The sequence below is a fragment of the Eptesicus fuscus genome, chromosome 5 (assembly GCF_027574615.1).
Source record: "Eptesicus fuscus isolate TK198812 chromosome 5, DD_ASM_mEF_20220401, whole genome shotgun sequence".
Taxonomy (NCBI): Eukaryota; Metazoa; Chordata; class Mammalia; order Chiroptera; family Vespertilionidae; genus Eptesicus; species Eptesicus fuscus.
Window position 1 is genome coordinate 51,112,343 of NC_072477.1, and position 27,231 is coordinate 51,139,573.

The 27,231-nt window shown below is 40.1% G+C and overlaps 1 protein-coding gene across 2 annotated transcripts in view; it reads left to right on the plus strand.

Moving 5' to 3' along the window:
• ADAM10 (ADAM metallopeptidase domain 10) overlaps positions 1-27,231 on the plus strand; it is a 158,302-nt gene that overhangs the window by 115,698 nt on the left and 15,373 nt on the right. For both annotated transcript variants that reach the window (XM_008143193.3, XM_054716196.1), the window contains exons 10-14: positions 5,619-5,802; positions 12,782-12,932; positions 14,630-14,813; positions 16,076-16,184; positions 17,331-17,551. In XM_008143193.3, coding sequence (XP_008141415.1) covers positions 5,619-5,802; positions 12,782-12,932; positions 14,630-14,813; positions 16,076-16,184; positions 17,331-17,551 — 849 coding nt within the window. The remainder of the gene's footprint in view (positions 1-5,618; positions 5,803-12,781; positions 12,933-14,629; positions 14,814-16,075; positions 16,185-17,330; positions 17,552-27,231) is intronic.

Below are 27,231 nucleotides of genomic sequence, written 5' to 3' on the forward strand. Positions count from 1 at the left end.
TTATAAGTGAAATAGTGAGACAGAGTGGCTACTCCACAGTAGAGCAGCCATTCCCTAGTGGGATTTGCTCCTTTTATTGGAGCTCATTTAATCGAGGGGTAGGGCATTCAATAAGGGGAAAGAATATTCAGGATTTTTCTGGGAAAGGGGTGGAGATTCTTGGGAGAACAGTTGGCCTTTTTGTATCCTTATCCTTTTGCCACACACCCTATCTCAACATCAGACTAGCTTTAGTGGCTTTACCATTCTTAAACACACCCCATTCCTTTGTGTGTATTGTTCATTTACCATTCATATATACAGTAGATACTTAGTAAATATTTATTAAGCATTTTAATAGTTAGATCAGCTAGAACCATAAACTCTTTGAGCCTTTCTTCCTTCTTTACTTTACCTGAAATCTGCCTTTATCTCTCCTGTTGTAAATCTATATACTATGCCAATGTTACTTTCTCTCTGAGTGGTTCTATCCTATCTAATAAAAGAGTCATATGCAAATTAACCATCACTCTGCTATACCCACAAGCCATGCCCCACCAGCCAATCAGGAGCGAGTATGCAAATTACCCCCAACCAAGATGGCTTCAGCCACGGAGTGAGCAGGAGGCTTGGGTTTCCCCAGCAATGGAGGAAGCCAAGCTTTCCACACACCCTGGCCACCCCAGGCCTCCACTCAAGGCTACAAAGTTTCAATTATAGAAGATAAATAAATCCCAACAAAAAATGGCAGCAGCCACGGAGCTGGAGAGAGCAGGAGGCTTGAGTTGCCACTGGCAATGGAGGAAGCCAAGCTTTCTGCACACCCTGGTGGGCCCAGGCCTCCACTAAAGGCTACAAAGTTTCAATTATAGAAGATAAATAAATCCCAGATACCAGGGCCTCAGCTTGGGTCGCTGGGGGGCGTGGCTGGCCTGCAAACCACCACAGGCCCCTCACCCAGGCCGCCCCACTCCCCAAGGGAACCCCTACCCTGATCTGAGACACCCTTCAGGGAAAACCAGCTGGCCCCCACCCGTGCACCAGACCTCTAGCCTATCTAATAAAAGAGTAATATGCAAATTGACTGTCACTCCAACACAAGATGGTTGCCCCTATGTGGTCAAAGATCCTGCCCCCATGTGGACACAAGATGGCCAGCAGGAGAGGGCAGTTGGGAGGGACCAAGCCTGCAAGGGAGGGCAGTTGGGGGCGATCAAGCCTGCAGGGGAGGGCAGTTAGGGGTGAGCAGGCTGGCAGAAGAGGGAAGTTGGGGGCGATCGGGCCTGCAGGAAAGGGCAGTTAGGGGTGACCAGGCCTGCAGGGGAGGGAGGTTAGGGGCAAACAGTCTGGCAGGGGAGCAGTTAGGCATCAATCAGGCTGGCAGGCGAGTGGTTAGGGGGTGGTCAGGCTGGCAGGCAGAAGTGGTTAGGGGTAATCAGGAAGGCAGGCAGACGAGTAGTTGGGAGCCAGCAGTCCTGGATTGTAAGAGGGATGTCCGACTGCCCGTTTAGGCCCGATCCTATGGGCAGTCGGACATCCCTCAAGGGGTCCCAGATTGGAGAGGGTGCAGGCTGGGCTGAGGGACACCCCCCCCCCCCCATAACCCCCCCCCCCCCCCCGTGCACTAATTTCGTGCATTGGGCCTCTAGTCTATACTAATAATAGTATAATGTGCAAAGTGGTTGGGACGCTCTCACAGTAACGACCAATCAGCAGGCTGCATGAACCGTGGGTGGGGACTTACAGCATCGTGGATGGGGGCGGGGCCCGGCATAGAGGCATCTCTGCATGCCTGTGCGGGGGGTCCGCAGGCATGCGGAGAGGCCTCTCCACCGCGGGCCCAGCGGGATCTGTAGGCGTGTGGAGAGGCCCCTCTGTCGCAGGCCCGCCCGGGGGTCTGCAGGCGTGTGGAGGTCCGCAGGCTTCTACTGTGGCTTGGTCCGGGGGTCCGCAGGCCTCCCCCGGCTCCGGCCTACCTCTTTGGGGCAATCCATCAAGGAGCCTTGGGTGAGTGGGCAGGGCCTACCTCTTTGGGGCAATCCATCGAGGAGCTCTCGGTGGGTGGATGGGGCCTACCTCTTTGGGGCAATGGATTGCGGGACTCCCGCACTGTGACATGGCACAGGCCAGGCTGGTGGACTCCCCTCCCCTGCCCCGAGTGCACAGATTTTGTGCACTGGGCCACTAGTCCCTTACATTTATTATCCTGTCCCAAATATTTATTGCACACCTATTAACGACTTTGTAAGCTTTGTGTGAGAAGTTGTAATCATAAATGACACAAATTCTGTCTCAACATGAAAATTCTAATATGTGTCCACTATTACTAGATTAATCTTTGTCTAGGTATAGTTCTGATCATTCTGATCCTGTTACTTCTGTTAATAGCTTACTTCTAGTACCTATTGATACAATTTCCTTATCTTAGCATTTAGGGCAGTGATGGCGAACCTATGACACGCGTGTCAGCAGTGACACGCGTAGCCATTTCTGATGACACTCGGCCGCTGAGGCAGCCGCATGCCGAGGATGAAACATTTGCTGCTCCTGAGGATGAAACATTTGCGAAATAATGTTTTTTCCTCAAAGTGACACACTACCCGAGTTATGCTCAGTTTTTTGGCGAAGTTGGACACACTAAGCTCAAAAGGTTGCCCATCACTGATTTAGGGATTTCCATAATTTGGGTCCAAGTATACTTTCAATGTTTTCTCCCCTCTCTTGTCAAATTAAGTAATTTATAGGTCTTTAAAACTTTCCTTCTGTCAAGAAGCCAATTTCTTCCCATGTCTGCCTGTTGAAATCTTGATTCATGCTATTATATAATGTAAATTAGTATGGCCTTTTTGACAGGCAGTTTGGCAGTGTGTATCAAGATCCTTAAAATGTTTGACCTTTTTACTGAGTATCCACCTCTCGGAATCCAAGTGAAAGTAATAAATGCAGAATCTATCAAAGATTTGTTTACATTTCAACAATAGAAAGAAAAGGTATCCATGGCTATTTTATTTATTATAGCAAACAATTTTAATGATAAGTGCCTCCACTCTAGAAAGTATCATGGAATGCTTTGCCATCATTTAAAAATAAAGCGTTTAAATGCTTGCCTGATACTGTTAAACTGAAAGAAACCATTTATATAGCTAAACACAGAGTATAGCCCAAATTTTGTATTAAAATATGATATTACTAGATACAAGTCATGTAGGAAATAGACCAAAATGTTAATAATAGTTATTGTGGTTGGTGGATTATGATTGAATTTTTCTTTATCCATTTTTTTATTTTTTTAAATTTCTAAAGGAATATATGTTGTTTTCATAGTCAGGAATAAGCTTTTCTGTTTTCTTGTCAAACTAAGATTATAGTTTCTTTGTGAAACTGTATTCTCTTTATTTGATCTCTCACCGCACTTTTTTGGGGGTATAGTCAAGGTAGCTTTTATTTTCTGTTTTGCTTATTTGTGTGCTTGTTTATTCCCTATTATGAGGATGACAAATAGCTGGCATACTTATTTATAATTCGTTGGCTATGATCCATTACAGTTTCCTCTGGACTAATAAAATAATAATTGGTGATACCTATAATGAATTTATGGGGCAGGGAGCAGACTATGCAAAGATATCAAAATTTGCTAGCCCTTTAAAATAGAATGTGAGTCCTTTGAGGGCTGTGGACAGTGCTTAACTCATCTTTATATTGTCATATTTTATTTCAGTTTTTTCTTGTATGATATTGAACACAACCCCTATAGTTATTCAATTGAAAGATGATAATATATTCTGTGATTACATCAAGAGTTAAATAGTATTGGTATTTTTTTGTCTTTCTCTTTCTAAAATTCTAATGCTGAGAATAATTCTGGTGCCATATGTTATGAAAAACCAAATTGAAGTCTATAGAATGAAAACATAAAGCAAGAAAATATTGGTGAATAGTAAAGAGTTGTTAAATGCTGAACCTAGGTTCAGGAGAAAGGCAAGAGGTATCAGGAAGAATAAAGGTGAAAGTAGTTGCTTTAATAGTTGCTTCAGATCAGGGAATAAAAAATGAAAGTGACTTAGATGGATTCTGGGAAGAAACAGAATGCCTATGAGCAGTTCTTTTCTTTCTGGAGGGCAGGGTTGTCCGGCATTCAAAACAATTTAATTATAAATGGAAATTACTCTAGGATCCATTGTTTTCATCCTTTCTGACAAGTTCTGAATTGTTTGTGGAGCATGGTGTGTGGGATCCCCTTTCCACATCCCGCGTGGTTCAGGGTTCCGGTTCAGGGTTTGAGTTCTGGAGAAGGGCCGCACACAAATGAAAAGAGACTTGAAGAAATGTAATTTGGCGATATGGGGGGCCAGGCGGTAGTCCAACTCTAGTGGGAGAACTACTCACTGCTCTGGCCCTGCTATCCCTTTTATTGAGGCTATAGGGAAAACACCCATAGCGCTTAGGCAGGAAATAACAGAAATTTACATAGGACAAACAGAGGTGGAGGCTGCTTCAGCTAACAATGTCTCAACTAAAGGGTGAGTGGTTAGAGCAATTAATGTTGTTGACAGCCTTCCTGGCTTCCTGTCCACATCGCTTTATTAGTGAAACAGTAATTGGTTTCCGGCAATGGTGAGGTTGTTTTGTTTTTAAAATACATTTTTATTGATTTCAGAGATGGGGGGGGGGGGGGAGAGAGAGAGAGAAACATAAATGATGAGAGAAAATCATTGATTAGTTGCCTCCTGCATGCCCCATCCTGGGAATCGAGCCTGGGCATGTGCTCTGACTGGGAATCCGAACCATGACCTCCTGGTTCATAGGTCGATGCTCAACCTCTGAGCCAGCTGGTGGGCTGTTTTGTTTTTAAATGCATATCCCCCAGAAGCTGGGGAGACCTGCTGTGATCTGGTTGTGTTCTCTTTCCCAGTGTTAGTGCTGGCCATGTAAGTGTATTTACTTTGAGAAAGTTCATGGAGCTGTGGTTTGGTGCTTTACTGTATGTATCTGATACTTCAAGAATAGTTACCAAAACCATAAACTATTTCTGTACATAGACAAGTATGTCTCCTGTTTTATTCCACAAAGCAGTGTTTTGGTTTTACCTCTTGGCTTTTCTTAATTTTTATTTAAAAATAGATCATTGTGTTTCTATGTCTACTCAGCATTTACTTACCTTTCTTATATAATAGTAAATCCTCAACCCTCTTAGATGCTTATACTGTATGTACTTAACCCCATACCATTCTCTTTTGTTTCTGTTTTTCCCCACTTCTGTCTTCTCTGAACTGGCCATAATATGTATTTTAATGAATATTTAGTAGTTCTTAAATAGTTTATATTCCTTCTACTAGTTTTAAAAGTAGGTGAACTAATTTTTAATAGACTTTTATGAATTTGTCCTCTATTCTGCTACCTACTTACAAAGCTGTAAGTTGTGGTTAGAGATTCACTGATTTTTCCTTCCCTTCTAACACAGCAGCCTTAAAAGAGCAGATTGTTTTCTATCTCACAGTCTAAAACAATTGTAAGATCTTTTCTAAAGGAGAGTCTACAAGCTTTCATTGTTCTTCTGATGAAAAACTTATATTTAATCAGATGACCTGAAAACCTTATTTTACTTCCCTGTTTAAGTAACTGTGTATTCTGTTTGACAGCATGATTCTGGAACAGAGTGCACTCCAGGAGAATCTAAGAATTTGGGACAAAAAGAAAATGGCAATTACATCATGTATGCAAGAGCAACATCTGGGGACAAACTTAACAACAATAAATTCTCACTCTGTAGCATTAGAAATATAAGCCAAGTTCTTGAGAAGAAGAGAAACAACTGTTTTGTTGGTATGTATATTTTCCAAACATTTTATTATCAATATTTTCATACTTGAAATAATTATATGGTGAACACCTATGTACCCATCACCTATATTTTATGATTATTAACATTATGCTGTATTTGCTTATCACATTTATCAATCTACCCATCCCTAGTCCATAATTTTTGTTGCAATTTAAAGAATACTTCACCCCTAAACAGTTCAGCATACATATCATTAGAGTTCAGTATTTTTTGTGATTCTTTTATTTCTTACATAAGCTAAGTGCACAGATCCTTAGTCCATACTTTGATGAGCTCTGACAAGTGCATTTACCTGTGTAACCTCTCAAGATACAGAGCATTTCTATCCCCCCAGAAAGTTCTTTTATTTCCCTTCCCAATCAATCGCTGCTCCCAGCACACACACAGAAGTAACCGCTATTCTGATTTATTTTGCTTGATTTACTTCATATAAATGGAATCATATAGTTTGTATACTTTTGCTCTCATTCAGCATAATATTTTGAGATTTATCATTACTATTTTATTGTTATTGCTGAGTAGTGTTGCATAGTATCACAGTTTGCTCATCCACTCTCCTACTGATTAACACCTGGGCTTTTCAGGTTTGGGCTAATATTAATTAAGCTGCTATGAAATTCCTTTTTTTCTTGTATCAAAATATAACACAAAATATGTATTTAAACTAATTTTAAGTGTACAACTCAATGGCATTAAGTATATTCACAGTGTTGTGCAATCATCACCATTATCCATTTCCAAACCTTTTCATCACTCCAAATAGAAATCCTGCAACCATTAAACAATAACTCCTGTTCCGCTCTCTCCTTAGCCCCTGGTCACCTCTCATATATTTTCTGCCTCTATGTATTTGCCTATTCCAGATACTTCATATAAGTGGAATCATACAGTATTTGTGTTTGTGTAATTCTGGCTTATTTCACTTAGCATAGTATTTTCAGTGTTCATCCAAGTTGTAGAATGTATCAGATACTTTGCATAATAGTTTCAGAATTCATCCAAGTTGCAGCATGTATCCGATTGCCATATTTAAAAAAATTCTAAGCCTCAAAAATATTTTTTAAAAATTCTCACCCTAGGATATTTTCCCCCATTAATTTTTAGAGAGTAGAAGGGAGGGAGAGGGGAAGGAGGGAAGGTAGAAGGGTAAGAGGGAGGGAGAAAAAGAGAGAAATCGACGTAAGAGAGACACATTGATGATTGCCTCCTGCATGTGCCTCTAACCTGTAAACCAGGTACATGCTCTTGACTGGGAATCAAACCCATGACCCTTCGGTCCACAGGCTGAAATTCTAACCATTGAGCACACTGGCCAGTGCAGATTTGCATACATTTTTGTGGCTGAATAATATTCCATTATATGGATATGACACATTTACCCATTTATCTATTATGCCTCTCTGTGGCATTTAATATTCTAAATAATCTACCTTGCATTATGTTTTTTGGGGGGATTCTTGTCCTATTTCACAGAATTATAAATTACTTGAGGGCAAAATTGAGGCTGCTCATCTTGCATAAAGAGTTCACAGAGATGGTTTTAAATATGACAGCAAAGGAGAAAGAATTGAGGAAGATTTCCATATAAACGGCCTTTTGATTTTTTAGCTGGATTTAAAATAAAATCGAGGTATAATTGAATAACATTGTGGCCTTCTGTTTTTAACCTTAATTTTATAGTTTAGATTCATATTCAGTTATAAGAAATAGCAGATTCCATGTACCCTTCACCCAATGGTAACAGCTTGCAAAACTGAATAGTAGAGAATCACGACCAGGATGTTGACATTGATGCAATCCACAGATTATTCACATTTCCCTAGTTTTTCTTGTTCTCATTTCTGTGTGTGAATGTGTGTTTGGTTCTATACAGTTTTATAACAGTAGGTAGTTATATGTATCCACCACCACAGTCAAGGTACAGAAAAGCCTGTCACCACAAGGAACCCCCAGTGTTCCCTTTTATAGTCACACTCACCTTCCTCCTGCTGTCTCCTCACTTCCCCAGTAAGCTGTTCCCCATTTCTAAAATTTTGTCACTTCAGAAATCTATCTATATATATAAAAGTCTAAGCAACCGAATGACTGAATGACTGGTCAACTGGTCGCTATGACACACACTGACCACCAGGGGGCAGATGCTCAACGTAGGAGCTGTCCCCTGTTGGTCAGTGCGCTCCCACAGTGGAAGCGCTCAGCTGACTGACGGCCGCCAGACACTGGGCTTACAGCTGGTGAGCACAGCTGCAGTGTCATGAGCCTCTCCTGCCTTCGCAGCAGCACACTACTGAGCGGCGGCGGCTGCTGCGGCAGGCGCAGCAGGGCCGGAATGAGTGGGAGTTGCGTGGCGCCCAGCTGCCTGCCACTTTGCGTACTACTACATCCCTCGGGATGTCGGGGGTTGTGCCGAACCCGGCAGTCTGATGTCCCCTGAGGGTCCCGGGTTGCGAGAGGGCAGATTGCAAGAGGGCGCAGGCCAGGCTGAGGGACCCTCACCGGGCCTCTAGTATATATAAAAGCCTAAGTGACTGAATGACCGGTCGACCAGTCACTATGATACACACTGACCACCAGGGAGCAGATGTTCAATGTAGGAGTTGCCCACTGGTGATCAGTGTGCTCCCATGGCCAATTTCCCATGGTTCCTCCTCCCGGCCAGCCTGCCCCAATTGGCCCTGATTGCCAGCCAGGCCGAGGGACCCACCCATGCACGAATTCGTGCACTGGGCCTCTACTGTTATGTAATTGGAATCATATAACACATGTAAACTTTTGAGATTGGTTTTTTCATTCAGTATAATTCTCAGAGATTCATCCAAATTGTTGCCTGTATGAATAGTGTGTTCCTTTTTATTTCTGAATAGTGTTCTGTGGAATGTTTGTAGCACAGTTTGTTTAACTTGTTAAAGGACATCTGGGCTATTTTCAGTTCTTGGCGATTATGAATAAAACGGCTAGAAACATTCATATACAGGTTTTTTATGTCAACATCAATTTTTATTTCTAATCTAATTGATGGGTCATATAGTAATTATTTGTTTTTATTTATGTGAAACAGTCAAACTGTTTTCTAGAGTGGTTTTACTATTTTATTCTTTAAAAAAATGTTATTGATTGATTTTTAGAGAGAGAGAGAGAAAGAGAGAGAGAGAGAGAGAGAGAGAGAGAGAGAGAGAGAGAGAGAGAGAGAGAGAGAGAGAGAGATTGCTTTATTATTACAGTAGAGGCCCGGTGCATGAAATTTGTGCATGGGGCAGGGGGGTGTCCCTCAGCCCAGCCTTCACACTCTCCAATATGGGACCCCTTGAGGGTTGTCCGACTGCCTGTTTAGGCCAGGATCGGGCCTAAACGGGCAGTTGGACATCCCTCTCACAATCCAGGACTGCTGGCTCCCAACTGCTCACCTGCCTCTGCCTGATTACCCCTAACTACTTCTGCCTGCCAGCCTGATCACCCCCTAACTACTCCCCTACCAGCCTGATCGACGTCTAACTGCTCCCTGGCTGGCCTGATTGCCCCTAACTGTGCCCCCCTGCCGGCCTGGTCACCCCTAACTGCCCTGCTGTGCAGGCCTGGTCCCCACCCAACTGTCCTCCCTGCTGATGTGGTCTCCCCCAACTGCCCTCCTCTGCCAGCCTGGTCACCGCTAACTGCCCTCCCTGTTTGCCTGATCGCCCACAACTGCCCTCCCCTGCAGACCTGGTCCCCCCCAACTGCCCTCCCCTGCAGGCCTGGGTCCCCCCAACTGCCCTCTCTTGCTGGCCTGTTCACCCCCAACTGCCCTCCCCTGCAGTCCATCTTGTGGCATCCATCTTGTGTCCACATGGGGGCAGCCATCTTGTGTCTTGGAGTGACGGTCTATTTGCATATTACTCTTTCATTAGATAGGATTTATTTATGCATTCGTTGGTTGATTCTTGTATGTGCCCTCACTGGGTATTGAACCTGCAACCTTGGGTTATTGGGACGATGTTCTAACTAGTTACCTACCTGGCTAGGGAAGTGGTTTTACTATTTTACATTCCCACCAGCAGTATATAAGTGATCTAATTTCTTTGCATCCTTTCTAGCTTTTGGTATTTTTAGTAGTTTTATATTATCCATTCAGATAGATATATAGTGATACCTCATTGTGGTTTTAAATTTTATTTTTCTGATGACTAATGAATGATGTTGGACATCTTTCCATGTGTATATTTGGTGAAATGTCCATATTTTTTGGCCATTTCTAATTGTATTATTTTTTTGTTGAGTTTTGAGAGTTCTTTATACAGTCTAGATAGTTGTCATTTATCAGATAGTGATCTGCGAGTATTTTCTCCCAGTCTATAGCTCGTCATGTTATCTTTTTTCCCCAGACCAAAAATTAAATTTTGATAAGTTCCAAATGATCAATATTTACTTTTATTGAATGGTTTTTCTCTTTTTCTTTTAAAAGTGTAGATTAAAATTACACTGATGTTGTCATTTTTTTTTTATTATTACCAGTTTAGCTTTTCTAAAGCTTTTAACATGGAAGTGCTGCATACATTCTTGATTTTTCAACTGGGTTTTCACAGTAAACTTTCTGGTTGGATTTGAGTTTTAAAAATGAGCATATTGCTTTGCAGGTGTTAAGGGAAGGAAATTTGTTTCTTATAATGAAATACGTACCTATTATAATTTTTGCACTTAAAAAGCACCTTTTCTTTGTTTAAGCTGTTAGCAACTAGCTGATTGAAGTAATATTTCTATGTGAGTTGTAAATTAATGTAGTGAATGTGTCATAGGCTTTCTAACTTTATCATTTTTCCTTTCTTAATTATATGTCACATGAATTATAACTGATTATTACTAGGCTTTAGAAAAATCATTGTTTACTTAGCATATATATATATATGCGCATGTATCTACTTTTATAAAACAAAGGGATGATATAAAATGAAAGAGGGATAGAAATTTAATTATTGCTAAGATTCCCTTTAATATTCAATGTGGTTAAAGATAGGAATGAACTTTATGAATATAAACGTAGATTTCTAGATATTTCTCATGTTGAGTGCCTGCATTTTAGATGTGTTCCCTTCTACTTACTCATTTCTCCATTTGAAGCCTGTATACCACTGTTTTCTACATTGATTTGGTGTAGAAAGAAAAGAGCACCAGATTTTAGATCTAGACCTAAGTTTAGTCTTTTGCCCATACTGGGGTATATGGATTCCTGCAAATCACAAACTCTGGAAGTTAGTTTTCTTTTCTGTAAAGTGACATTTGATTCTTATCATTTCCCTGCAGGTGCTGATGTTCTGTAATTTTATGATCTTACAAAGAGTAGCATTCTTGTTCTAATTTTAACCTCACTGACAAAATCAAATAACTTGAAAAGAGATCCTAAAATTTTTTCCAAAAAATTATTCACTATGCTTAGGCTAGGCAGTATTACTTTAATGAGCCAAGATATTTGACCCAATACTAATAGGCTCTGTGGAAATACAAAAGATATAAATAATACATGGTTCTTCCTTTAAGGAGCTTGGTCTAGCTGAGAAGCAAAACTAAAGTAAATTTAAAAATAATTACTTATAGAATACTAGAGGCCCAGTGCATGAAATCCATGCACTCAGGGGTGGGGGTGTCCTCAGCCTGGCCTGTGGCCTCTTGCAGTCTGGGAGCCCTCGGGGGATGTCTGACTGACGGCTTAGGCCCACTATAAGCCGGCAGTCAGACATCCTTGGAGCACAGCCGCTGAGACGGGAGAGGCTCCCACCACCGCCACTGCACTCACCAGCCGTGAGCCTGGCTTCTGACTGAGCGGCACACCCCCTGTGGGAGCACACTGACCACCAGGGGGCAGTTCCTGCGTTGAGTGTCTGCCCCCTGGTGGTCAGTGTGCATCATAGCAACTGGTTGTTCAGCTGTTTGGTTGATTTGCATATTAGCCTTTTATTATATAGAAAGATACAACCAGCCAAATAAAATGTGGGAAATTCCACAGAACAAAATGACCGATTTCTTTAACGAATAAAGCATGTTAAAAAAAAAAAAAGGAGCAAATCTGCTATATATTAAAAGAACTAAAGACACATGTCAACCAAAAGCATTCATCAGGAGAGGTTGTGGGGGAGCCTTTTGTAGAACTTGGTTCATATAAACCAGTTGTAAAGAGATAGTTGAGTAAAACTGAACATGGATTGGCAATTAGATGCTATTAAGCATATGGTTAATTTTGTCAGGTATGATAATGGTATTATAGTTAGATTTTTAAAAGAAAAAACTTTTATCTTAGATTCATCCTGGAGAATTTACAATAGGAGTAGGGAATGTCTCGCTCCAGGGCCATATAAGGCCTGCAAAATCATTTGGTCTGACCCTGCCAAGGCATTAGGGGTGAATTAGCCAAATATAGCAGGCTAATTTTTAAGTTGATAATTTTGTATGGCCTGTGAAAAAGGTTCCCCACCCCTTATTTACAAGAACAAATGAGTATGCTGGTGGAGTTGTTTATTAATAGTTGTTAAAGCTGAGTGATTGGTATGTAGGAGTTTATTGTACCTATTCTATTACTGCTTCTATGTAGGTTTGAAATTTTCTGTCTAACAAAAAAAGTTTAATTTGTTTCTGGTTGATAAAACACTAACTTAATTTGTATCTGTGTAATATAAATAGTGCTGTCATTGTTCAGTGATATGGCCTAAATAGGATGTTACCACTTCTAGAAGGGACCTAAGAAGAGACTGTCAGGCCAAATCCCCTCACTATACAGATGAAGAAACTGAGGCCCAAAAAAGGGGAAGCAAATTGCCCAGACCATATTGCTAGTTAATGACTGAACCATTGTTAGTAATAGGTCTCTTAATTTCCACATTTCTAGGTTCTTCTACCTTTCTTGTCAAAGTTTTCCTGTCTCTAAAGAGTTTGTGAATTTTAAATCAAATTAATGTGTGCATACAATGTTTACTTTGTCTTGTTTATTTTCCTCAGAATCTGGCCAACCTATTTGTGGAAATGGAATGGTAGAGCAAGGTGAAGAATGTGATTGTGGCTATAGTGACCAGTGTAAAGATGAGTGCTGCTATGATGCAAACCAACCAGAAGGGAGAAAATGCAAGCTAAAACCTGGAAAACAGTGCAGGTGCCTTGCTAATTCCAGTCATGTTTATGTTCCTATAACGTCACCTGAAGGCAGTTATGGAAAATTTAAAACAAATTAAGAGATGCATATGGTTTTGAAACTTAATCTTTATTTGTTGTTGTTTGGCTTTATTCATGTGTTTTTCCCCCCACAATCTATACTAATAAAAGGGTAATATGCTAATTAGACCAGATAGACCAGACGTCTTCTGGATGTCCTTTGGACAAAGCCACAATGGCTGCAAGGGCTGAGGAGGGCCAGCAGCCACGGTGGCGAGCAGTGGCAGCAGCAGCAGGGTGATGGGGGTGGCACCTTCCCCTGATCGGCCTGATTGCCTCCCTCAGAGGGAGGCCAGACTGCGGCTTAGGCCCGCTCCCTGGGCCTAAGTAGGACATCCCCTGAGGGCTCCTGGACTGTGAGAGGGGGGCAGGCCAGGCTGAGGGAACCTCCCCCCACTCCAGTGCACAAATTTTCATGCACCAGGCCTCTAGTATATCTACACTAATAAAAGAGTAACATGTTAATTGACCGTACCTTTGTGATGTCCACCAGCCAATCAGGAGTGAGTATGCAAATTAACCCAACAAAGATGGGTTAATTTGCATATGCAGGCTCCAAGCGGCGGGGGGTGGGGCGGGGTGCTTGCGTTGTCGCCATGGTGATGACAGAGGCGTTCTGCGCCACCCCAGGCAAGCCTCCGGGCCAAAGCGAAAAGGAATTTCTGGCCAGAGCGAAGGTGGTGCCTGCAACCAGGGGAAGGAAGGCCCATTCTTGCACTAATCTTCGTGCATCGGGCCTTTAGTATATATATTTTTTCTACTCCGTAGCATTGGTTAGTGCACTGCTGTTGGCAGATTGAACTACATGTAATTGTAATTTGTGTGGTGGGTGTTAAAAAAAGGACATGCAAAAGATGCTCAATAAAATACATTTTATTTAGTTTTTAACTTTAAAAATATTATCCATTTTTATAGAATCTTAATTTTAAATATTTAAGTAATATGGATTCCATATAATCTTTTAAAAAAATATATTTTATTGATTTCAGAGAGGAAGGGAAAAGGAGAGAGAGAGAGAAAACATCAATGATGAGAGAGAATCATTGATTGGCTATCCCCTGCACGCCCTCTACTGGGGATCAAGTCTGCAACCTGGGCATGTGCCCTGAATGGGAATCAAATCCTGACCTCCTGGTTCATGGGTCGATGCTCAACCACTGAGCCATATCAGCTGGTGGATTTCATACACTCTAATAACTTAGTATCATATAATTGTTTCACTTGTCAAATTACTTTGCTAGTAATTGACATAAGCAATAGAATATTGTTTATGCAATACTGGTTTGTTTTTCCTACTTTGATTTTAGCATATAAATGTGAGGAAATTGATAAATTGACTAATGTATGATGTAATTATGAAGAACACTGATAACTTGCCTAATACTAAATCCATTTTTTATTATAGCCTTTCACTAATGACAAATAGAATAAGAATGCTTGCTTATAAAAATGAGACAATTACTTTTCTATACTTATTAGAACGTTGAAATTTAGTAGTCTCTTATTTCAATATTTGAAGTTGTATATCAATAACATAACATTTAAAAGATAAGATTTATATTTTAAAAATTAGGACCATATCTATATATATAAGAAATATCCTAGCAATTTTCTTTAATCATTTAATGTTTCTTCTAGTCCAAGCCAAGGTCCCTGTTGTACAGCACAGTGTACATTCAAGACAAAAACTGAAAAGTGTCGGGATGATTCAGACTGTGCAAAAGAAGGAATATGTAATGGCATTACAGCTCTCTGCCCAGCATCTGACCCTAAACCAAACTTTACAGACTGTAATAGGCATACACAAGTATGCATTAATGGGGTAAGCATTTGATGTATATATTTTTAATTTAGTTTTATAAAACCTGCTTTATCAGAATAGTTGTTGACACTTAAAGTTGTGTAGTTAAATTAATCTCAGTTCCTGTTTCAGTATCTATTTCCCCACAAAGTCAAAATGTATTATATGGTTGATGGCATCCTATTTGTTACTGAGTTGCCTTTTACCTTTCCACTGTGTGTGTTTGGTATTCTCTAGAGCTGTGGTCAGCAAACTGCGGCTCACGAGCCACATGCGGCTCTTTGGCCCCTTGTGTGTTGCTCTTCCACAAAATACCACAGCCTGGGGAGTCTATTTTGAAGAAGTGGCGTTAGAAGAAGTTTAAGTTTAAAAAATTTGGCTCTCAAAAGAAATTTCAATCATACTGTTTTTTTAAAAATATATTTTATTGATTTTTTACAGAGAGGAAGGGAGAGGGATAGAGAGTTAGAAACATCGATGAGAGAGAAACATCGATCAGCTGCCTCCTGCACACTCCCTACTGGGTATGTGCCCACATACCCAGTACGACGATTGAAATTTCTTTTGAGAGCCAAATTTTTTAAACTTAAACTTCTTCTAATGCCACTTCTTCAAAATAGACTCCCCAGGCCATGGTATTTGTGGAAGAGCCACACTCAAGGGGCCAAGGTACATGTCCTTGACTGGAATCAAACCTGGGACCCTTGAGTCCACAGGCCGATGCTCTATCCACTGACCCAAACCAGTTAGGGCACAATCGTTGTACTGTTGATATTTGGCTCTGTTGACTAATGAGTTTGCCGACCACTGCTCTAGAGAAAAATAGTTATACAACTAGTCATGTGACTTTGTGCTACTTTTAAGTTTTATAAATTAATATCTTTTTAATAGCCTAAATAAAAGGATATAAAGCCTTTGAAGCTTTCTTGACTAAATGGTTACTTCCTTCTACATGAGGAAAATTTCATTTTTCTCTTCTTATAAAGGAGCCATAATAACTAACATAAAATTGATGTTCATCTATTCTCTTTTTCTATTTTTGCTTTATAAAGATCTTGATATTTTAAGTTGCTATTTCTTTAAAAGATTTCTTACCTTATTTGCACTTATTCTTTTTCAAATTTGTTTATATTATCTGTTTCTGATACTAATTTATGCTTTTTTCCCCAGCTTATATTTCTACTTAATTATTTTACCATTGGAGGTTTATATCTGCCTATTACTGTGCACAATAGGCTTGACTATTTAGTGATTAAATAATTGATTTTCTATTTTCCTTTCAGCAATGTGCAGGCTCTATCTGTGAGAAATACGGCTTGGAGGAGTGTACCTGTGCCAGTTCTGATAGCAAAGATGATAAGGAATTATGCCATGTCTGCTGTATGAAGAAGAGTAAGGCTTTTGAAATACTAGAAGAGTATAAAATTTGCTTTGAAAATCTTATTTTCTCTTCTATTTTAAGTGTTAAACTCTGACATATACTTTGCACAGATAATTTCAGCTAACCTGATCCTCTTAAGAAAAACTTTAGATGTAGCATAGCATTGTGTTTTAGTATTAGGTCCCTATAGTGTTTTCAAAACAGTAAACTAGGCAAAAACCTGCCAGCTTTATGGCAATCCTATCTAATACAGAAGGAATATGCTAATTGACCCTCACACCCTCACAAAGATGGTGGCGCCCACAGCCAATAAGAGGGAATATGCTAATTGACTGCCTCGCCCTCAACATGGTGGTGCCCATAGCCACAAGATGTTCCCTATAAGTTGTTTGCCTCATTTGTGTTACCGCTCTGCACGCCTGCCTGCAGAGTCCCCCAGTCTCCTCAACCCCCCAGCCGTCCAGGGCCGGCCCAAGATGCAGGCAAGCCTCAGATGTCAGCTGCCCAGCCACCCAGGGCCGGCCTGAGGGATGACCAAATGACCAAGCAGCAGGCTGCGTGGGGCGACCAGGCTGGCAGCGGGGTTAGTGAGGAACGACCAAACGACTGAACAGCAGACTGTGTGGGGCGACCAAGCTGGTGGTCGCGGGGGGAGGGGGCGGCGTGAGGGGTGACTAGGCCGGCAGGAGGGTGTTGGGGGTGACCAGGCTGGCAGGGGGGCACAGTTAGGGGCGACTAGGCCTGCAGGAGGGGTTAGTTACGGGTGACCAGGCAGGCAGGCAGGTGAGTGATTAGGAGCCAGCCATCCAGAACATCCCCCGAGGGTTCCTGGATTAGAGAGAGTGCAGGCTGGGCTGAGGGGCTTCTCCCCCTGCACTCCCATGCACGAATTTTGTGCACCAGGCCTCTAGTAATTAATGTAAACACTGTTAGAAGATTTTAAAGCTATTGTAGGCACTAAGTCAAGAGTTGCTGGTTGTTTACTTATATTGTAACATTTAAGGTGAATTGCCAGTAGTGTTATCTAGCCTCACTAATGAAAGTCTTTGTAACATGTCATGGTAATGATTTTATGCAGTTTCTTCCTCCTCCCTTTCTCCCCAACTAGCCCCCTAGAAAATCTGATCTTCAATTTATATTTGGTACTTCTTTTCCAGTGGACCTATCAACTTGTGCCAGTACTGGGTCTGTGCAATGGAGCAAGCATTTCATGGGTCGAACCATCACCCTGCAACCTGGATCCCCTTGCAATGATTTTAGAGGCTACTGTGATGTTTTCATGCGGTGCAGATTAGTAGATGCTGATGGTCCTTTAGCTAGGCTTAAAAAAGCAATTTTTAGTCCAGAGCTCTATGAAAACATTGCTGAATGGATTGTGGTAAGTTGTTTTTATTTATAAAGAATCCTTATCTTAAAATGTTTTGATCATAATTTTACTTGGTCAGAGGTCACCAATGTTATGAGAAAATCACTTTTCTGTTTATACTGGAATTACTTTATCTCAAGAATGATTTTTAAATTTCAAATATTCCTGGGTATTAATTTCTTCTCAAGTGATCAGAATCTCTGCATGTGTATTGTTCATAGGTGATGGGAGTCATTCTGTTTTACTCTGCTCCCTAGTTCGTGTCCTGATGGGTTACTTCCTGCTTTGGTCCATATGCTTAGGGCATTTTCATGGGAGTTTTTCCTCTAGTTGTTTTGGAAAGCCCTGCTTGCTTTTTATACTTCTCCCTTGTCTCAATAATACAGATAGTCAGCTGCGGGTTCTACTTTGCTGAACAGGAGAGATGAAAGAGAAATTGGTGATTTTCTGAAGTTTTTTTCTGGTGTTTCAATATAATTTCTGGGTCTTCATCTTGTCCGTGATAGGAATGTTGAACAGGGTAAGATCAGATACAGAGCCTTTTGCAGATTTGTTAATGATTATGGATGTTCATTCCAACATAAATCCACTGAACTGTATTATTTTTAAGCCCACATTTCTTTAAGTTGTACAGATGTTAAATTACCTGAAATTTTCTTAGAAGATTTCTGAGAATGACTATCTTAAGTCACTTAAATATTCATGTTTCTAAATGATTATATTAAAATATAAGTAGAAAGCTTGCAAGTGATGTACTTGATAATGTGCTATACCCAAACTGAAAGAGTTTGCTTTCAAAATTGACTTAGAACTCAGCTCTTCCTCTTTCCCCCCTTTTCCAATTATTCCTCACCTTTTGTGTGTTTGTGTTCAGGACTGAATATGCCTCGAAAGCACACCAAAACGTTGTTTGTGTGGATTGTCCCTATTTTGGGTACTCTTAGAATAATAACATTCTACAATAACAAATTTGGAATTCTCCAGCATTAAATGGTGTTTATTACACATAGAAAGAGTAATATGTGGTTTTTAGATATGTGATGATGATGTGGTGGGGGGATCATTGAAGTTGGAATTAGGAGACTTAGAAATTAAACCAAATAATTGGGCAATTCTTTTAACTTAGTTATCTTTTTTTAAAAAAAATATTTTTATTGGTTTCAGAGAGGAAGGGAGAGGGGGAGAGAGAGAGAGAGAGAGAGAGAGAGAGAGAGAGAGAGAGAGAGAGAGAAACATCAATGATGAGAGAGAGTCATTGATTGGCTGCTTCCTGCCTGCCTCCTACTGGGGATAGAGCCCACAACACGGGCATGTGCCCTTGACCGGAATCAAACCTGGGACCCTCCAGGCCACAGGCCGACGCTTTGTCCACTGAGCCAAACCAGCTAGAGCTAACTTAGGTATCTTTAAAACATAAATATATTACTCATTTTTGTATTCCTGCACTTGATGCATAATAGGTGTTCAGAAAATATCAGGTAAAGTAAAGGTGCCTTGTGATACTTTGGAGAAGTGGAATGAGACAGGTTTTGGAATTACACAAGATTCAGATCATCTTTCTGGCCTTTGTTAGTTCTGTGACTTGAAGTATCTTTCTTTTCTTGGCCTTATACTTCCCTATTTTCAATTCAGATCCAATTCTTTTTTCAGATTACCTCTATTAAGAATAAGATGAGCCTGGCTCCCCAGTTCGATTCCCGGTCAGGGCACATGCCTGGGTTGCAGGCTTAATCCCCTTTATGGGGTGTGCAGGAGGTAGCTGGTTCATGTTTCTCATTATTGATGTTTCTATCTCTCTCTCTCTCTCTCCCTCTCCCTTCCTCTCTCTCTAGAAAATCAATAAAAACATATTTAAAAAAAATAAGTTGTGATCTAGTATACTTAACTACTATAGAGGACTATGTTCTGAAAAGAAATCTAATAATGGTGATCTCAGAGTTATGTTCCACAAAGTATATGTTGTGCCAGATATTTTAGGTTTTCTAGATAGGCTATTATGTAATCTAAAAATAATATTTTTTACTTTTCTTCATTACCTTTAATCTTGACTCAATTTTATTTAGAATTTCAAAAACTCATTCATTTATTCCTATTAAAATATTTAATAGAAAGGATCTTTTTATTTAAAGTATTTTCTTTTTGTTGTTAATCCTCACCCAAGGATATTTTCCCATTGATTTTTAGAGAGAATGGAAGGGAGGGAGAAAGACTCAGAGTGAGAAACATCAATGTGAGAAAGACAGATCAATTGGTTGCCTCCCTCATGCACCCCAACCAAAGCCAGAGATTGAGTCTGGAACCGAGGACTTTGTGCCCTTGACCGGAACCAAACCTGAGACCCTTCAGTTCTCTGGCTGACAATCTACCTACTGAGCCAAACCGCCCAGGGCTATTTAAAGTATTTTTAAAACCTTTTTTCATTTTTAGATTTGAGGATTTAGTGAAATGCTGCTTACAATGAATTAGCAATGTGAAGTACTTTCTTGTGCTCTGGAACTCATTAATCAAGCACTTTTAGGTTTCTATAAGTTTGCCTTGAAAGTAGAATGCTTTTATTTTATTTCATTGTTGATATTCACATGAACATTTTTGGATAGCATGGTCCATAATGCCTGAATGGTACCACTAGGCTGTGGCTGCATTTGTGGGCATTAACCATGTCAAACATAAGATAGCAAACTTCTAGTTCCCTATAAGTTGTTTGTCTCATTTATGTTATCTGCAGAGTTTACTTGCATAGCAGAGTTTATTTTGTTACATTAATAGCTCATGCTTTGGTCTTTCATCGTGTCCAGAAAGTAGCCTTTCAGTTATTCATATGGGACAGTGGTCGGCAAACTGCGGCTCGCGAGCCACATGCGGCTCTTTGGCCCCTGTGTGTGGCTCTTCCACAAAATACCACAGCCTGGGCGAGTCTGTTTTGAAGAAGTGGCATTAGAATAAGTTTAAGTTTAAAAAATTAGGCTCTCAAACGAAATTTCAATCGTTGTACTGTTGATATTTGGCTCTGTTGACTAATGAGTTTGCCGACCACTGATATGGGATGCTCTGGTGTAAGAAGGTATGAAAGAAATTGGGTTAGTTTCATTCACTTTTCTTTTCAGTGGTCTCTGGTAGCTTTTTGTCTCCTTTCTGTTATATATTGTTGCATCTTTTCTCCTCGTGTAGGGTAGGTAGAGTAGGAAGAATCTTAGTAGTTTAATATGAGTTACTGATTGCTACTGGTATCATGGAAATGATGGACTTTTACTTTGTTTTCGAACAGTGTTTTGAATATATTTCTCAAAAATATGTTTATTTCTTTTTTTTAAAAAAATTCTTTATTGTTGAAAGTATTCCATAGGTCCCTTTTCCCCCCATTGTCCTCTCCCAGCCTGTCCCCGCCCCCCAGTCCCGCCTTTACTTCCCCCACCCCCTGTTGTCTGTGTCCATTGGTTAAGCTTCTATGCATACAATTTCTTTGGTTGATCTCTTACCCTCCTACTTCCCCCTCCTGCCAACCATCCCCTGCCATCCCTCTGAAGTTGGATGGTCTGTTCCATGCTTCTGTGTCTCTGGATCTATTTTTGTTCATCAGTTTATGTTGTTCATTATAATCCACAAATGAGTGAGATCGTGTGATAATTATCTTTCTCTGGCTGGCTTATTTCATTTAGCATAATGCTCTCCAGGTCCATCCATGCTGTTGTAAATGGTAAGAATTCTTTTTTTTTACAGTTGCGTAGTATTCCATTGTGTATCAGTATCACCATTTTTTAATCCACTCATCTGCTGATGGGCACTTAGGCTGTTTCCAAATCTTAGCTATGGTAAATTGCACTGCTATGAATATAGGGGTGCATATGTTCTTTCTCATTGGTGTTTCTGATTTCTTGGGAGGGATATATTCCTGGAAATGGGATTACTAGGTCAAATGGAAGTTTCATTTTTAATTTTTTTTAGGAAACTCCATACTGTTTTCCACAGAGGCTGCCCCAGTCTGCATTCCCACCAGCAGTGCACGAGGGTTCCCTTTTCTCCACATCCTCGCCAGCACTTGTTTGTTGATCAGTTGATGATAGCCATTCTTACAGGTGTGAAGTGGTACCGCATTGTTTTGATTTGCATCTCTCAGATGATTAGTGATTTTGAGCATTTTTTCATATGCCTCTTGGCCTCCTTTCAAGAAGTGTTTATTTAGGTCTTATGCCCATTTTTTAAATTTGTTTACTACATTTCTTGAATGCCTATTGTGTATCTCTATCTGTCCAGTAGATAATGCTAAAATCCTTTGGATTTATCAAGGAGTTATCAAGTTCTTGAAAAGTTTGAGAGCATTCACCAGTAAATCTATTGAGACCCTGTATTATTATCTCCTTTTCTTTAAATGGGGGTTCGAGGGCATTGATAATTCTTTTTCAGTTTCTTCCAGAGTTATTGATATGTTCAGATTTTCTACATGTTTTGAGTTGTTTCATGTTGTAGAAACCATCTTTGACCTTGATTTTTTTTTTTTCAGATTTCATTGTAGTTTCATTTTTTTTTTCTGATTCATTGTAGTTTCCTCTCCCTTTTAAAATAATTGCCTGTTATTTGTGGCTTTTTGAATTTTTAATTTGTTCAGATTTATACGAGTTGGACTTTTAAAATTTTTGTTTTGATAGTAACCAAAACAAAATTTGAGAGATTTCTGCTCTCATATTTTACTATACTTATATGAAATTAACTATTAGTATCTGGTATTCTTTATGAAAGATTTAGAGCAGTGTTTTCAATTGCTTCATAGAATACTAGATCCGTGGGTTTAGTGGTCAAATTAATCTGGAAAACAGATTATTATATCCCTCTTATAGATTTGTGAGAATATTGTTAGAAATAATGCAATAAAAAAACTTTTTAACTTTGTTTTCAAACTTACGTGATCCCAGAAATCTTTTCATGTAAGGCTTATTAAACCTTAAATATACTAAGAAGTCACTTGGGGGAACATTAAGAGCAGTAGATCTCATTCTTGGTTGTACATGAGAATCACCTTAGGGCTTAGACCCATTAATTCAGAATCTTTTGGGATGGGGCGTTAAGTATTTCTGATGAGGAGCCAGGATTGAGAACCATTCATCTAAACAGGGGTTGGCAAACTGGCTCTTGAGCCAAATTGAGCCCACTGCCTGTTTTTGTATGGCTCACAAGCTAAAAATGGTTTAACTTTTTAAAATATTTATTAAAAAATCAAAAGAAATTATCAAAATAATATGCTTTTGAAAAATATTTGAAATTCAGATTTCAGTGTCCATAAATAATTTATTGGAACATGGCCACACCATTTGGTTACATATGGTCTGTGGCTTCTTTTGCACTTTAAATAGTTGCAAAAGAGACTATAATGGCCCCACAAAGCTTAAAATATTTATTTACTTGGCCTTTTATAGGAAACTAGTAGACCTGTGCAAGAATCTGTGTACCAGTAGCTCACCCGTAGCTCGTAGCTCGCTGCTACCCTCTAGTAGCTCTCTGCCTGCTGCCCTGCCCTCCTGTAGCTCCCTCCGCCCCCTGCTCCCCTCCCCCCCAATAGCTTGCTGCCCTGCCCCCTCCTGTAGCTCTCTGCCACCCACTTGTAGCTCGCTGCTCCACCCTCCTGCTGATCCGTGATCTGGTCATTATGTAGTCGGTCATTATGCTTCATGGCATAACAACCATTTGCATATTACATCTTTATTATATAGGATGTTTGCCAACCTCTGACCTAGAGCAGAGGATCCAGAGTTTAGTCCCCTGACCAGCAGCATCATCATCACCTGGGAACTTAATAGAAATGCAAATTATCAAACTCTGCCCTGGACCCACTGAGCCAGTAGGTGATGGTGCTTGCTAAAGTTTGGGAACCATTTTTTTCTAGTCTGTGCTATGTAATGACTACTTTTTGTAAAGACTTGTAACAGAAAATTTCTACTTTGTCATTCTAATATGTTTTAAATGGAAGATTGTTATGGTTCTCTAAAGTCCTTCATTGCCACATAGCTCATGAAACATGAACAACAGAGATGCAGTATTGTCACAGGGCTTAGCATATTGTAAGGATTCATTATACATTTGCTAGATGAGTGAAGCAGATTTCTTAAATGTCATTATTTATATGGAAAGAATAAAAATTGTGCACATTCACTTTGAGACTATAATGTTTTTAGATTTCAGTGGTATTTTATGCCAGCCCAGACAGAGCTTAAGAAACTGAAAGATTAGTACCCAGTTGCTTTCCTCTTGGCAGATTGGTGTTGAGGTGTAGCACATGAGGTGTTGAGGAATAGAACATTTAGTCCAAGTCCAGACTATAGTATCTTCTGAAGGGATAGAACGGAAGTTCTCTGCCCTGCAGGATGGCATAATCAGTATCACCACAAGGAATTGTGGGTCCCACATGGTTTTGTGACCCATAGGAAGTCTCTAGTGTGTTTGCTGAGAGTGAGAGTTAAACATTGGAACATTCACTGAAAAGATTAGATAGTTGACTTTTTTCTGGGGATCTTTAGAAACAACAAAGATTATTTTATGTCTGAAGAGACCGAGTACATGTCTTATTTCTTTTCCCTCACATTTTCTTTTTGGTAACACCTCGTTTATCATTTTGTTATCCTATAGGTCCTTTTTGTTTATTTAGATTATTAAATAACAAACCTATTATAATTGATACATAACAAATTAGATTGGTAAATAAACTTTTGAATGCCTTCTCTTTGTCTTTTTAAAATTTATTATTTATTTATTTATTTTAAATTTCTTTATTGATTAAGGTATCACATATTTGTCCTCATCCCCCCATTCCCATCCCAAACCCCTCCCCACGCATGCCCCCACCCCCCTGTTGTCCGTGACCACTGGTTAGGCTCATATGGATGCACACAAGTCCTTTGGTTGATCTCTCCCCTTTATCCCCACCCTCCCCTACCCTCCCTCTGAGGTCCGACAGTCTGATCCATTCCTCCTTGTCTCTGGGTCTGTTCTTGTTCATCAGTCTATGTTGTTCATCATTTCCCCTAGATGAGCGAGATCATGTCCTACTAGAAATACACTTATAAGAACCGAAAATGAGACAAGCAATAATGGTTATGCTGAAAGGCAAATGAATCAGTCTGTAGTGAGTTTCTTTCTAGGCCAACAGTTCTTTTGAGATCCAATTTCTATGTCAAACAGTTCCTTATGTGTACATGTCAGCAATGATATTTCATTTCTGGATGGTGGACAAATGGTAGTAATGCAGGTCCGACCCTCTCTGGTTTGGTCCTGGGCAACCTGCTGTGATGCACAGCTGCTGACTGCTAGTATGGCAAGGCGTTGTCAGCGTCTTCCATCTCTGGACTGCTTCTCTTCTGTCTTCATGGCTCTCTTTGTTTTTTAAGTTTCACTTAACACTCCTGTATCTATGAAAGATAAGAGCTTCGTGTATAATTTATACTCATTAAATGTTTGTTGGATAAATGGTAGCTCTTTCAGACTCTGACAAGTGGACAAATTGTGATCTTTTGAGATAGAACACATATTTTACATTTATTAACCTGATTGGTATTCTTTCCCTTAATTTTATAGTACTATATGTAAAAGAGAAGACATATGATTTAGCATTTAACAAACTCTGATAATTCTTTTTTTAATTTATTACTAGAGGCCCGGTACACGAAGTTGTGAGCAGGTGGGGTTCCTCGGCCTGGCCAGCAATTGGGGCTGATTGGGCTGTCTTGCCCAGTTCGGGGGGAGGAACTGCGGGAGGTTGGCAGGCCAGTCCAATCAGGGCCGTTGGCAGGCCAGTCCAATCAGGGCCAATCGGGTGGCCAGCCAGGGGGAGGGACTGTGGGAGGTTGGCCACTGCAGGAGGTTGGTTGTGGAGGCGCACTGACCACCAGGGGGGCAGCTCCTGCATTGAGCGTCTGCTCTCTGGTGGTCAGTGCGCTTCATAGCGACTGGTCAACTGGTTGTTTGATCTCTTAGGCTTTTATATATAGATATATAGATTATTATTTTAAAATACAGTTTTAATTTTTATTGATTTCAGAAAGGAAGGGAAAAAGATAGAAACATCAATGATGAGAGAGAATCATTGATGACTGCCTCCTGCATGCCCCCCACTGGGGATTGAGCCCGCAGCCCGGGCATGTGCCCCTGACTGGAATGGAACCCTCAACCCTTAAGTCCGCAGGCCTACACTCTATCCGCTGAGCCAAACCAACTAGGGCTGATAATTCTTTTTTTAAAGGGAGCATTAAAAATTCCTTTTACCAAAGGTAGCCATACTTACTAACACTCTCAATACACCATTGTTTTGTTTTGTTTTTCTTGCTATCATCTATCCAGGATGTTCTGTTTTCCTAGATATTAAACTCTAAACAGCTATCATTGCCATTAAAATATCTCAAGCTTTGTGTTTTTGAGATGTGTAGTTACCTAAAAATTTTGGAGGAAGTCCAAGAACACTGCTAGAAGGAACAATGGAAGTTCTCAAAAACCTGGGGGACATGTTTTAGTAAATATCTCTTGATCTGAACTGAGAGTACGTCCTTTTGACTTTTGTTTTCTACAAAGTTACTATAACTATCATTAAATCCAGGCATCTCTCCAGTCTGCTTCTCTTACTGCCATATTTCTTGCATCTTTTTTTAAAGACTCTATATAGGTACTGAAAAGCTAGCATCAGAGCTATCAAAACCACAATTTTTGTGGACATTGTAGAAATAATGAGCTGTTAGTAGTGTTTCAGAAAACGAGTATTTGGGAATAATGACTCAGCTGTAATAACTAATTCAACACATACTTTTTTGTGAGCTAGTTACTGAGTTGGTAGTATATAAATTCAAGGAACTCACAGTCTAGTTTGGGGTAGAGAAGACAAGCATGCACATTGAAATGCATTTCCAGTTCTTCATGATGTTTTCATAGAAAATAGAGGAAACTATTTGGGGAAGGTCTCTTTAAAGAGGTGATGCCAAAGCTAAGTTCTTAAGGACTAGTAGAAGTAGAGGGGTACAGATTGATGTTTTATGAAGAGGAAGTCCCTGAAAAAGTCACAGAACTATGAATTTTTGTAAGTAAACAATTTTCTTCTCCTTTTTTCCTTTTGAAAAGTGTCTTTTTTTTTTTTAATATTTATTTTTATTGATTTCAAAGAGGAAGGGAGAGGGAGAGACAGAAACGTCAATGATGAGAAAGAATCAACGCTCAGCCTCCTGCACATCCTCCCACTGTGGACCAAGCTCACAACCTAGGCATGTGCCCTGACTAGGAATTGAACTGTGACCTTCTGATTCATAGGTTGATGCTGAACCACTGAGCCACTCTGGCCTGGCTTTTCTTTTTTTTTAATTGACAGAGTAATATATTGAAAAGAATGCCTTCATTTTACTCTGGAGCCCAATCTTCTCAAAATGTGTTTCTTGTATATTCTTCAGAAACTATTTATGCCATTATAAGAAAATTTATTTAAAAAACAAAACAAATGGAATTATATATATGAATCATATGTGTTTGTGTCTATGTATATTCTATCTAATAAAGAGGGAATATGCTAATTGACGGGCACACCCTCACAAAGATGGCGGTGCCCACAGCCAATAAGGAGGGAATATGCTAATTGACTGTCACACCCTCAAAAGATGGCGGCACTCACAGCCACAAGGTGGGGGCACCTAGTCTCCTCAGCCCCGATGGGGCACCTGCCTCCAGAGTCC